At 43.7% G+C, this 11,064-nt stretch overlaps 2 protein-coding genes across 2 annotated transcripts; one reads left to right on the top strand and one right to left on the bottom strand.

The window, feature by feature from the left end:
* Positions 1 to 1,394: 1,394 nt before the first annotated feature.
* LOC136534584 (ethylene-responsive transcription factor LEP-like) lies at positions 1,395 to 1,868 on the top strand. Its single transcript, XM_066527000.1, has one exon. It carries the CDS (start codon positions 1,395 to 1,397, stop codon positions 1,866 to 1,868), a length of 474 nt encoding a protein of 157 aa, XP_066383097.1.
* Positions 1,869 to 8,826: 6,958 nt separating this feature from the next.
* LOC136534585 (uncharacterized) lies at positions 8,827 to 9,350 on the bottom strand. The gene is made up of 2 exons (XM_066527001.1): positions 9,056 to 9,350; positions 8,827 to 8,949 (listed from the first exon to the last, which is right to left on the bottom strand). The coding sequence occupies exons 1-2, from the start codon at positions 9,332 to 9,334 to the stop codon at positions 8,827 to 8,829; spliced, it is 402 nt and encodes a 133-aa protein (XP_066383098.1). The 5' UTR covers positions 9,335 to 9,350.
* Between the last annotated feature and the right edge of the window lie 1,714 nt (positions 9,351 to 11,064).

Genomic DNA, 11,064 nt, shown 5'->3' with positions numbered 1-11,064 from the left:
ACGATCTGAACGACCAAGGATTCCAACGAACAACAGATGTTCGAACACTTAGCACATAGCGGAGCTCCCGTCGCTCTTGGCCCTTCAGACCAAAGTCTGACCAGACCTCTTGCACCCCCCATGTTACTCCCTTCCGTTTGTAACCCCACAGCAAACTTTGAGCACCTAGGTTCAGGAATAAAGTCACCGACCGACTCAAACTAAACGTAGGGCACGTTGCCTGAACCAGTATAAACCCTGTGTCATTGAGTGCTAGGCCACATCCGATCCCAACGTATGGCAAAACTACAAATATTTACGTGTTGGTCACTTTCTACACCGACACTAACCTTTAGAAGATTGAAGATGAAGTCGGCGGCCGAGAGCAAGAACCTGCTCCTCCAAGCAAGAACACGGATGAACAATAAGCAAAGACCAAGATTTGACCGGTGTGTCTCAGGCTAGGGGGATAGTGGAAGCAGGTATATATAGGTGGGGACCTTTAGTCCCGGTTGGTGGAGCCTACCGGGACTAAAGGGTCAACCTATAGTCCCGGTTGGAGCCAAAACCCGGGATAAAAGGCCAGCGGGACCTTTGGTCCCAGTTTGTGGTTCCAACCGGGATTGAAAGGCAACCTTTAATCCCTGGTTTGAACCACAAACCAGGACTAAAGGTCCCTGCTACAAAAGCCTGCTGCACTATCCGTTGGGTTGAGGATTCTAGTCCCGGTTGGTGGTTCCAACCGGGACTAAATCTCCTATTACTCCCAAGCCAAATTCCGACCGGGACTAAAGCCAAAAACCGAAAGTCTATTCTCTACTAGTGTTGTCCACTCCTTTTCCTATTCTTCCTCCCAAGCATGCTTTTTTCTATTCGCAGTTAGGGGTACTATTGCTCCAGAGATGAAAATAAACATAGAAAGAAGATGTGATAACACGCGGGAGGTGGTATAGATATGAAAGCCAACTTGTTTGGAAGCAACGGAGAAAAAATGACTTACTCGAGAATTGCAAGTGAAAACCTAAGACACGCGACCACCAAGGCAAGATTGAAGAGCCAAAGAATTTCCTTCTTAAACACGATTGCACCGACAATGTGGATATGTATAATGTAGGATTTCCCCTTCTAAAAGAACACAACATGTAACAAAGAAATGCCATACAGACAATTTACTTCAAGAACAATCAAATATGTCATCTACTCTAATCAATCCCAACTCTAGAAGGAAGCCATGTGGTATTCTTTTGGACGTAGACATTTTTCATTTGTAAGCTCAACCACTATAGATGGATGAAAATAAACAAGAAAAGGAAGACAGGAAAAAAATTAGATAAAGGTAGCAACACAGTACACAGATTAACAAAAACACATGCTAATTAACAGAGAAATAATTCATTGATTGAAAGATTGTCCATATGAGGCGGGCGTCGAGCGAGTACCTGGGCGTGAGGCGGCGGCCGTGGGGCCGGTACGCGGCGGAGATCCGCAACCCGGTCACCAAGGAGCGCCACTGGCTCGGCACCTTCGACGCCGCCGAGGAGGCCACCGTCGCCTATGACCTCTCAGCCATCTCCATCTCCGGCCCCGCCGCCGCTCGCACCAACTTCTACTACCCGCGCGACGCCGCCGGGCTTCCGGCCGCGGGCGCGGCCACCGCGCGGCGGCGGGAGGAGCTGCTGCTGCCTTATGATGCTCCGGTGGTGCCATCACCAGCGCCGCCGCCCTCGCCGTTGTCCGGCCGTAGTGGCGGTGATACTGTGGATGATTATGAATGTCAGCTCACGGTGGAGGAGGCTGATGCCGACGACGAGTCCATGACGATCGCGGCCATTCTGCAGAGCTTCCAGCATCTGAATGCTCCTGCGGCATCCTTTGCTTCGCTGTTTTAGCTGTACGCCTGTAACGTGTTTGAGAACCGGGCCAGAGTGTGTGTGTATGACGTGGGATGATGTATGTCTACATGCTGAATATGTAGGCCGCTAATAAGAAGGTCACGCTCATTGTCCCATGTTAGTCATCTTTACCATGTCTCATTCTAGATTCTTATTACTCCGTTTCGTAATGTCTAGGAGAGAGATGCTCCCGTTTACTAGCTGTCTAACAATAGGGAGGTTGGAACATGTAAAAAAAAGATAATAGATTATAGTGAACAGAAGTAAAAGCAAAATGTAAAAAAAAAAGATAATAGATTGCTTTATGATCCGTTGGCTTAACCTCTATTAGAGTATGTTCATCACAAGCCCAGGAGTCGCTGCTTTTGATTTGGAGGCTTCACTACTTTGGAGGGTACTATCATCTAGTCTCAAGTTTAGTAGAAGACCCTAAATTAGGGCCCCTACTTCTGTATTCTTGCTTTCTCTATGTATTCTACGAATTTAATACAATGTAAATGTGAAAAACAATGTTACGAGTTTATACAAATGACTAATATTCAAATAAGTTAATTCAAAATTTGAATGATATTGTTCACTATATCACATAGTTCATCACAACATTAAGACCACAAACATGAAACAACAATGCATCAATTCTCTCCTCCATTGTCATCACCACCACTAGCCTCATTACCATCACCCATTGCACCACTTGATCCACCAAAATTGTTGATCAACGCCGATATCCGTTTAGCTACATAAAGTTGAGCCCTCATTGCCACCACATATGCTTTCACACCCTGCTCTAAAAGTGTTGATGTCACAAAACATGATCTTCTATTCCTGCTCCCGCATCAACCTCTGATCTTCAATGTCGACCTTGCATTTCTCCATCACCACCTTGCACTCCTTCAGTGAGACCCTACGCTTATATATCATCTTGCTCTGCTTACATCTCTCCTCTTTCAAATTTTCATTTTTCCAAAATGAAGTTTTAAAGGACCTCATTGTACAGTCCTTCATCTCCCGCACTCCTCAATTTCTCCTCCTCCTGTTTCCTACCCATTGACCTCTTCTTCGCACTTGGTATGGTTGAATCAAGAGTGCCACTCTTACAACTTGCCTCTTTTTCTTGTCCATCCAGAAAGGGGTCTTGGAAAGGTGCCTGAGTTGCTTATCCTACACCTCTTGAAATTCTCAAGCGACATGAACTTGGGACAATGCCACACCTCAACCAACAATGAACAAATGCAAAGGAGTTGTTATTTGGATCCATCGACATATGTTGTTTGTGCCTCAAGCAACTACAACTAACATCTGCTAATTTAAATTACCACCATGTTATAAAAATAAATGATGAAGAAACATTCTAACGTACATGCTCTAAGTAAGCAACACCACTTTGATGGCGACACTCAACGACCTAAATAATTGCTTGAAACTTCGGACACTCCCTTTTAATGAGGTCCCAAAGGTGCTCATGGTAGTTTGCACTCCTATATATACTCTGAAATGTCTAGTTGGCATGAAAGTTGCCATGTATTCTTTTCTAGTGTGTCCTTGAAGGACAACCTCAGGTGTGCATCTCCCCAACATGTCCTCCCGGGAGGTGTTCCCAAGTCTTTGCAACGAAGGACAGGCTCTAAATTGGCTTAATCGGTCTCTAGATCCGTTTCGCTGATTCTTTGAGTTACTTGCTGCGTGTGATAGGTCGTGTGTGACCTCGGGCCTTCTAGCCCTTGCTGGTGTGTGATCTGAAAGGCATTAACATGGATATCTGAAGAACGAAGTTATTTTTTCCGCTATTCAAAGTCTAAGGTTATATCCTTTTGTAACGAATATGTTATGTAATAGAGCATTGTCTTTTTGATATTTCCTCTTATTTGTAGCTATATGTGTGGTTTGACTTTCTAGGCACACATATATTATGTATTTGGTTTTGTTCTTACAACTGGGTACTACGAAGTGGTATTAAGACACCTTGACGAAGCCATTGATGATATGGATGAGTGGAGGTGTTGTGCCGGGCTACCCAAGATCAATGAATTGGAGAACATATCTCACTCATCCCCACGCAAGAAATACTACCCCGGATGCCCCTACAGCCGTACCATCTCTAAGGAATACGAGCTTATGTCCCTTTTGTAATAAAACCACTATTAGCAAAGTTGAGTCAAGTCAGTTAGTCTTAATGTTTGAAGTGTAAATTTTAGTGTTTGGTTGGTTTGTCTTAATGCTTATGTTTGAGTTGGATCTTTGTAATAAGTCCAATGATCTTGTGGGGGTATTTCCATAATTTCATTTAGTTTATAGGTTTAAGATATAAAGATTAATGAAATAAATAGTTGGGTTTTAGTTATCTCCTGTTTTTCCTATCTGTCCTTTTGAGCAACCTGCCTTCATCTTTTTGGTATCAATAAATCTGGACAACCAAAAATCATAGAGAAATCATGGACAATAGTAGACTTCAGTATCATTCTCTAACAGCAAGAATCACCTGCATAGCGGTTATGGTTTGGGAGTTATGATAATCACAAGACAATACATCTATGCAGCTAGATGCCTGGAACAGTTTCAGTTGGGTACTGTTGTCGACTAACTTAACTGCAGAATCTGGAAAAATGTTCTATACAAAAGTTGCCGATGATTTCATAACATTTCCAACAGTGTAAAGTACAACTTCTTCGGATGAACCAGACGAAGGTTATAACTGTTTTTCTGCTCGTGAGAAATTTAAGGTTCTTGTTCGTACCTATGCACGTAAGTTTCTATTGGATACCAGAACAATGGAGTTATTTTTCAGTTGTTCAAAGCTAAGGTTATATCGTTTTGTAATGAATATGTTATGCAATAAAGCATTGTCTTTTCATATTACCCCTTATTTATAGTTATATGTGTGGTTTGACTCCTGGACACACATATGGTATGTACCTGGTTTTATCCTTCAAACTAGGTACAACACCCCATAGGCTTTAACACCCCTCCTCCGGTTCCCTCCCACTCCCAGCTGGACATGGCCGACCACGGACATAGCATGGCCATGGCTGTCGTGTCCCCAGCCTATGGTGCCACAACCGGTGCAGACCCTACCGCTCTAGAGTCGGCTGCAGTGGCCCCTAGCTGGCCATGAACGAACACAGACGCCCCAGGCTTGGCTTGTAGTGGCCCCTAGATGGCCACGAGTGGCCACTTCCATCCCAGGCACGGTAGAAGTAGCCACCGACTAGCTAGGGCAGGCCACAACTAGTCCAGGCTTGGCTGCGGCCACCCTAGTGCTGCACATGCCTCCCCAAGCCGCGACATCGGCCACCATAGGCCAACAAGCTAGGAGACATCCTCCATCGGGCAACAAGACAACAAGGGATGATTAGGTATCAATCTATTCCATCTTATTGCTATGAGATTAACTAATTGTTAAGCATATTGTGAAGCATGTGAAGTAGATGTCCGCATTAGTTAATCCTCATAATAGCATTACTAGATGCCAATATACATGAGCTGGAACTTGTAAATTGGTGTGGAAAAACCATGGTCAAGGTGATGCAATGCAAAGGAATGATGAACATACCATCTTGTTTGCAAGTTGTTCGTTGAACAAGTTAGAAAAGGAAATAGGCCAAACACTCGTTTGAACAATGTGGACTATACTGAGGTAAATGATAGGTTCTTCCATTGTACCAGAATCATGTTGAAAAAAGTTAACTAAAGAACAAGTGGGACAAGTTGAGAGGTGATTTGACTCCGTGGAGAAAATTATTGAGGAAGCAAACTAGAACTGATTGGAACTCGGACAAGGGAGTGATCAATATGGACAGGATTGGCGGAACAAGATAAAAGAAGGTGAAAATTCTATTATAATGTTTTGTTCATTTGTTGATTTCAATATTGACAAATGTTTTACGAAATTCCTGGATGCATCAAGTTTAAGAAGAGGCCTTTCCAAAATGAGGACGACCTAAAGGTGTTGTTTGGTAACATCTCCAACGATGAGCAAGATCATTGGAATCCTATGAGCTCCCTGCCTGCCAAGATGTCCCATTGATGTTGTAATCCGAATGATGGGATAGAGGATGAGGAACCCATGTGACATCTACCACAAAGTGGAATGGGTTTTTCGACAAGAACCCACCAAGGATGTCTACCACAAATGGAACGTGTTTTTTTGCTAGAGACTTGGTGCAATCCAGGTGAATGGGTCATAGTCAACTTCGTATATGCAACAAAATATTCTTTGACCTCTGTGGTTTATTGGTACAGAGGTACAAGTTACAACCACGTTTGCACATGACTACTTATGAGTGCCTAGGAATGTTCATATTCATGTGCTGGAAATGAGTCAAATAGGAAGGTTCAAAATCAATTCAAACACTCTAGTGAAACCACTAATAGGAAATTCTATGAGATTCTTAACTCTTTCATGGCCATGGAAAAATATTTCATTAGGCCAAAAGATCCTTATTTTCAATGGTTCATAGAAGAATAAGAAATGATAGACGAGCATACCCACATTTTAAAGATTGCACTGGATTACTTGATGGCACACATATGCCTGTTTCTCTTCTGCCCATTGAGCACGTGAGGTAAATTGGGAAAACATGGATACCCACCCAAAATGTCTTAGCAGTTTATGATTTTGACATGCGGTTCACCTATGTGGCAACATGGCAAACCAGAGCTATGCGAACAATTCTTTTTTTGGTCATTTACTATCGTTGCACATGAGCTTTTATCCAACATTTGTAGGTAAATACTATGTTGTCGATGCGGTTTATCCTAATCGCCCTAGTTATTTAGCTCCTTATAAGGGTGAGTGGTAGTATCACATGCCGGAGTGGCATAGACGTATTGAACCAGAAAAATCCAAAGTCAAAATTCTGTCGCATTCACTCATCTATTCGATATATTATTGACCGATCCTTTGGAGTATTGAAAATGAAGTGGCAAATTCTATACAAGATGTCCAACTACCCGATGTGGAAGCAAAAAATGGTTCTTGCATTGTTGTTGTTTTTCGTGAGCATAATAGTGAAGATTCAGACTTTGATTGGCATCACCGATATGCAACTCTATCAAACGGTTCCACTAGGAAGTTAATGCCATCAGATGAGTTGGCCACCACCGGTCTTGCTGTTGCTTGGAACTAGATTGCAATGGAAGTTTGACAAGTCAATGGGGAAATTCCCCACCTATTTTTTTGGTATTCACAACTACCATAAACTTAACCGAGGCAGCCATCACAACCACCTCGGTCTAAAGGTCACGATAAATAAATCTTTTCCGAGATGGTTCAAATGCTCACCTCGGTAAATCAAATAAAAAAACAAAAAAAGGAAACCCGTGGACAAGCCCAGCGAGCCCATCCATAGGCCGCCGCCACCGCCGCTCACTGGATGTGCGTGCCGCCGCTGCCGCTCGCTGGATTTGAGCACTCGCCACCGCCGGAGAAGGGCCGAGTCCCGCACCGCGACTCCGCTACCGGATCCGGTCACACCACCACTGGATCCGCCGCGGGGGGAGCACGGGCGGCCAGATCTGGCCGCTCCACCACCGGATCCACTCGCTGCTCCACCGCTACTGGATCCGCTTGCTGCTCCACCATCAACCGTTCTAGCTTCAATTATTATATCTAACGCAACCTCCTAAGGGCATAAGTGATAATTTTCACCAAAACAATCAATTTCTAGATCTAGAACTGCTCTGCATGCCAAACAGGCCCCTTAGCACCATAGTGGTATCCCGAATCCATCGTGAAGCTGTTCTATAGTGAAGCTAAAGATCTGGATCTGCGTTTTTAGAGTTGGAACGACTGTCCTGTACATCTGCGTTTTTAGAGTTGGAACTGTCCTGTACAAGCTAGTGTGCTGTCAGTGCCTGTGATATCTGTCTCTCCTGCACATGCTGCCAATTATTGTCTTGCTTAGTAAATTGCAGGCTTAAGTAGCAAAGCATCGGTGGCAGACTAAAAGGTTGCCAATAACGAGCATGCACAAGGTTGGTGGAAGTGTGAAGCACCAAACAAATAACAAGCACCGGAAGCGTTGAATCGGATTAGATAAAAATGCGCGCACCAATGGGTCGCCTGAGCACATGTATCCATTTTTTTAGATTACTGCCATCCGTCTCCTTAGGACGAAGACAGGCTGTTCAACATTTGACTTCATAGATGATGCTTCTTTTTGGATGTTTGCGTCATGCGTAAGGTTTTTAAGCAACATTTTATATGAATAGTACTTTTCTCCTTTCACGATACTATCTCCCCCCCCCCCCCAAAAAAAAACATAAAAGCCTAGATTTAGTATAAGTTAAATTTGCTTAAATTTAACTAAGTTTTTACAAAATATTAATAACGTTTATGACACCAATTATATATTACAATACATTACTTGATTATTTTAATGGTACTTAATTGATATTATAAATATAACTTTTTTTTAGATTTTATCAAACTTAAAACTGTTTGGCTCCTCACAAAGTGAGAATAGTATTCTTTCTTGAAAGAGAGAGACTAGGCTGAAATACAACGAGGCCTTAGACGAAGTTCTTAGTAATGACGCTTTTGATTCGATTATTAAGCCGACGTCCTAATATATCCATGTACTCCTTCTGTCCCTGAAGGAGTGTCATTCTCGCTTTTTAAGTGGTCAAATATTTTCAACTTTGACCAAATATATATATAAGAAAATGGTGCATAAGTAGTATCAATAGATGAATTGTTGGATACATTTTCATGATGAACTTTTTTTTGGAGATACAATTGTTGATAATATTTTCTACAAACCCATTCAAATTTAAGAAAATTTCACGGACATCAACCCCATAGCGACACTCCTTTTGGAATGGAGAGAGAGTAATAACTATATATTTTCTACTTTTTTATTTCGAATTACATGAAGATTGTTCTTGAGCTTAAGCGCAGGCTCTGTATTACTACAACAGCATACAGAAGCTTCTTCTCCCCGTTTTGCAGATGAAGCTAATGATGATCTCCCCCAACTGCGCCTTTTTTGGATTCCCTGATAATGCTACGCGGCTTTGGAGGCGTGAACCCGCCTCGTGGTCGCACCTCCGTGCAAGCTTCCTGCGAGTAATCAATAATCTCAATCCATCGTGCATCGATCCATTTTTGCACGCAAACAAAAATCACAAGTCTAGCTGAGGTGTGATCGAATTAAACACGAGGATGCATGTGCTCATGTGCTTACGGATGCAGCAGCCTCGAACTCGTCTCGCTGACAAGCGGCAGCAGCAGCTGAAGACGACGACGCAGGAGCAGGAACAGAAGGTTTGCCGTCGAGGCCCAGGTAGACGGCGCAGAGACAGGCGACGTGACGCAGCATCAACAAAGGGGGCGCGAGGAAGGCGAAGATGGCTGCTGGAGAGGCCGACGACAACGCCATGGCCATGGCGTCCTCCTCTTCCCTGTCGTCCGCCGGGATGCTGCTCTTCTTCCCCGCCAGCACTGCTTCTACCTTGCTCTCCATTGCTCGTGCTCGCTCGATCACAGGCTTAATAGCGTCACAACTCAGAGAAGTGAGGAGGCATGGCACTGCAGCCGTGCCAGATTTATACAGGTGCTGAACAAAAATTGAGCTCTCTTGTTTCCGTGTCCACAGTTTTGTTTTTTTTTTGCGAAGCCGTGTCCACACTGTTGACGATGAGCTACTGATGTGGGGCCGAGAGGAGACAACACAAGAATATTAAATGCGACTGTTTATTTGCTAAACGGAAAGCGTGCATCATTTTATTACAAACCTTACTTATATTAATCCTTCGTGTTTATCCAAATTAAAATCCAAGAACGAGCTTGTAAATTGGCTAAAATTTGTTGCTTGTCACAGAAAGGCTGCGTTTGGCACTCAGAATCGTTTTCGATCCTGACAAGAATCGGTAGGATCGGACCGAAGCAACACAACAGCGAAACGTTTCTGCTCGTCACGGTTTCAAAACAAACGATCCGTAATGTGCCGCCTACGAATTTCAAATGGTGAAAACGTGGTTTCGTAGTAATTCTCATTCTTTCTTCTCCCATGATATTTTCTCAGTTAATTCTTTTCAAGTGCAACAAGTTAAATTAGGTCGTGTTTAAGTTGGTTTTCACAAACAAAAAGTTCAAAAATTTTCAAAGCATATTTTTATTTATAAGATTTGGTATAAAAAACTGTTTTTAATCAGAATGGACCCTCCAACAAAATGGTTCAATGATTCTGATTCACCGTGTGAAACATTTCGTAAAAGAACATGATCCAAAACATTTCACTAGAGAATATATATGGATTCCTAGCAAATATACCCTAAATCAACTTATAGAAGGCTAAGTTGCGTGAGTTTTTGTGGTCGGGCCCATTTGCCACAGCTCTGTCTCCCAGCTAATACTATAGCGTTATTCTGAACGGTAATGCTAGGAAGAGGGCGTCCGCCCGCCCGGACGCTCCGTTAGTGGGCCGCGACGCCAGCCTAACTACCCCCTCCTATCTGATCGGGAGTTCCTTAAAAAAATCCTCTCGTCCAGTCGGTCCTATCCGCTTGTCCACTCACTCCTATCTGCTCTATGGCAATAAATAGCCACCGCGAGGACTAGGTGCGAGGCACCCGTCGCGTCCTCCACCACCCAGGCGCGCCCTGCCGCCTCTGAGGCATAGCGACGAGCGCGGCGCGCGGCCACACCCAGAGTTGCTGCGATCGGCTATCGGCCCTACCAGGCGCGGCGCGTGGCTACCCTCTCTCAGTCATGCGGCCGCTACCTCCCCACCGTGTCGCGGAGCCGCCGCTGTCTCCGGTGAAATCCACATGCTGATGAGCCTCCATTCTCCCAAGCAGTAAGGAGATAATGTGCTGAAAGCGCATATTGCAAACATATGTTTTAAATATTTCAGAGGTTTCAGAGGTTTGCTGCAAGTGTTTCATACAGATGTTGAAAAAGTAGATCGGGATGTTGCAATAGTTGTACACGTATGTTGCAAGCTTGTTACCAATGTTTCACTTGTTTTTCAGACTTATGTTGCAAGTGTGTTTATCTGGATGTTGCATATGTTTCATACATATGTTGCAAATGTTTTATCTAGATGTTGTGTATGCTTGCAATGGTAAGTGTTTTCAGGTGTTTTTGCAAGTGTTTCAAACGCATATTTTAAGATGTTAAAAAGTAGATTGGATGTTGCACATGGGATGCGCGTGAGAAGCAGGAGGTGCCGTGAGCGGTCCCTTCACGAGC

Source organism: Miscanthus floridulus, unplaced genomic scaffold (assembly GCF_019320115.1).
Source record: "Miscanthus floridulus cultivar M001 unplaced genomic scaffold, ASM1932011v1 os_2072, whole genome shotgun sequence".
Lineage (NCBI taxonomy): Eukaryota > Viridiplantae > Streptophyta > Magnoliopsida > Poales > Poaceae > Miscanthus > Miscanthus floridulus.
Note: the sequence above shows the minus strand (reverse complement) of the source record. Positions and strands in the feature narration are given on the sequence as shown.

Bases quoted from the DNA above. Each gene is read 5' to 3' on its own strand.
- LOC136534584 (XM_066527000.1), top strand. From the start codon at position 1,395: ATGAGGCGGGCGTCGAGCGAGTACCTGGGCGTGAGGCGGCGGCCGTGG.
- LOC136534585 (XM_066527001.1), bottom strand. From the start codon at position 9,334: ATGGAGAGCAAGGTAGAAGCAGTGCTGGCGGGGAAGAAGAGCAGCATC. The intron at 8,950-9,055 runs GTAAGCACATGA...CGATGGATTGAG, and splicing joins AGTTCGAGGCTGCTGCATCC to ATTATTGATTACTCGCAGGA.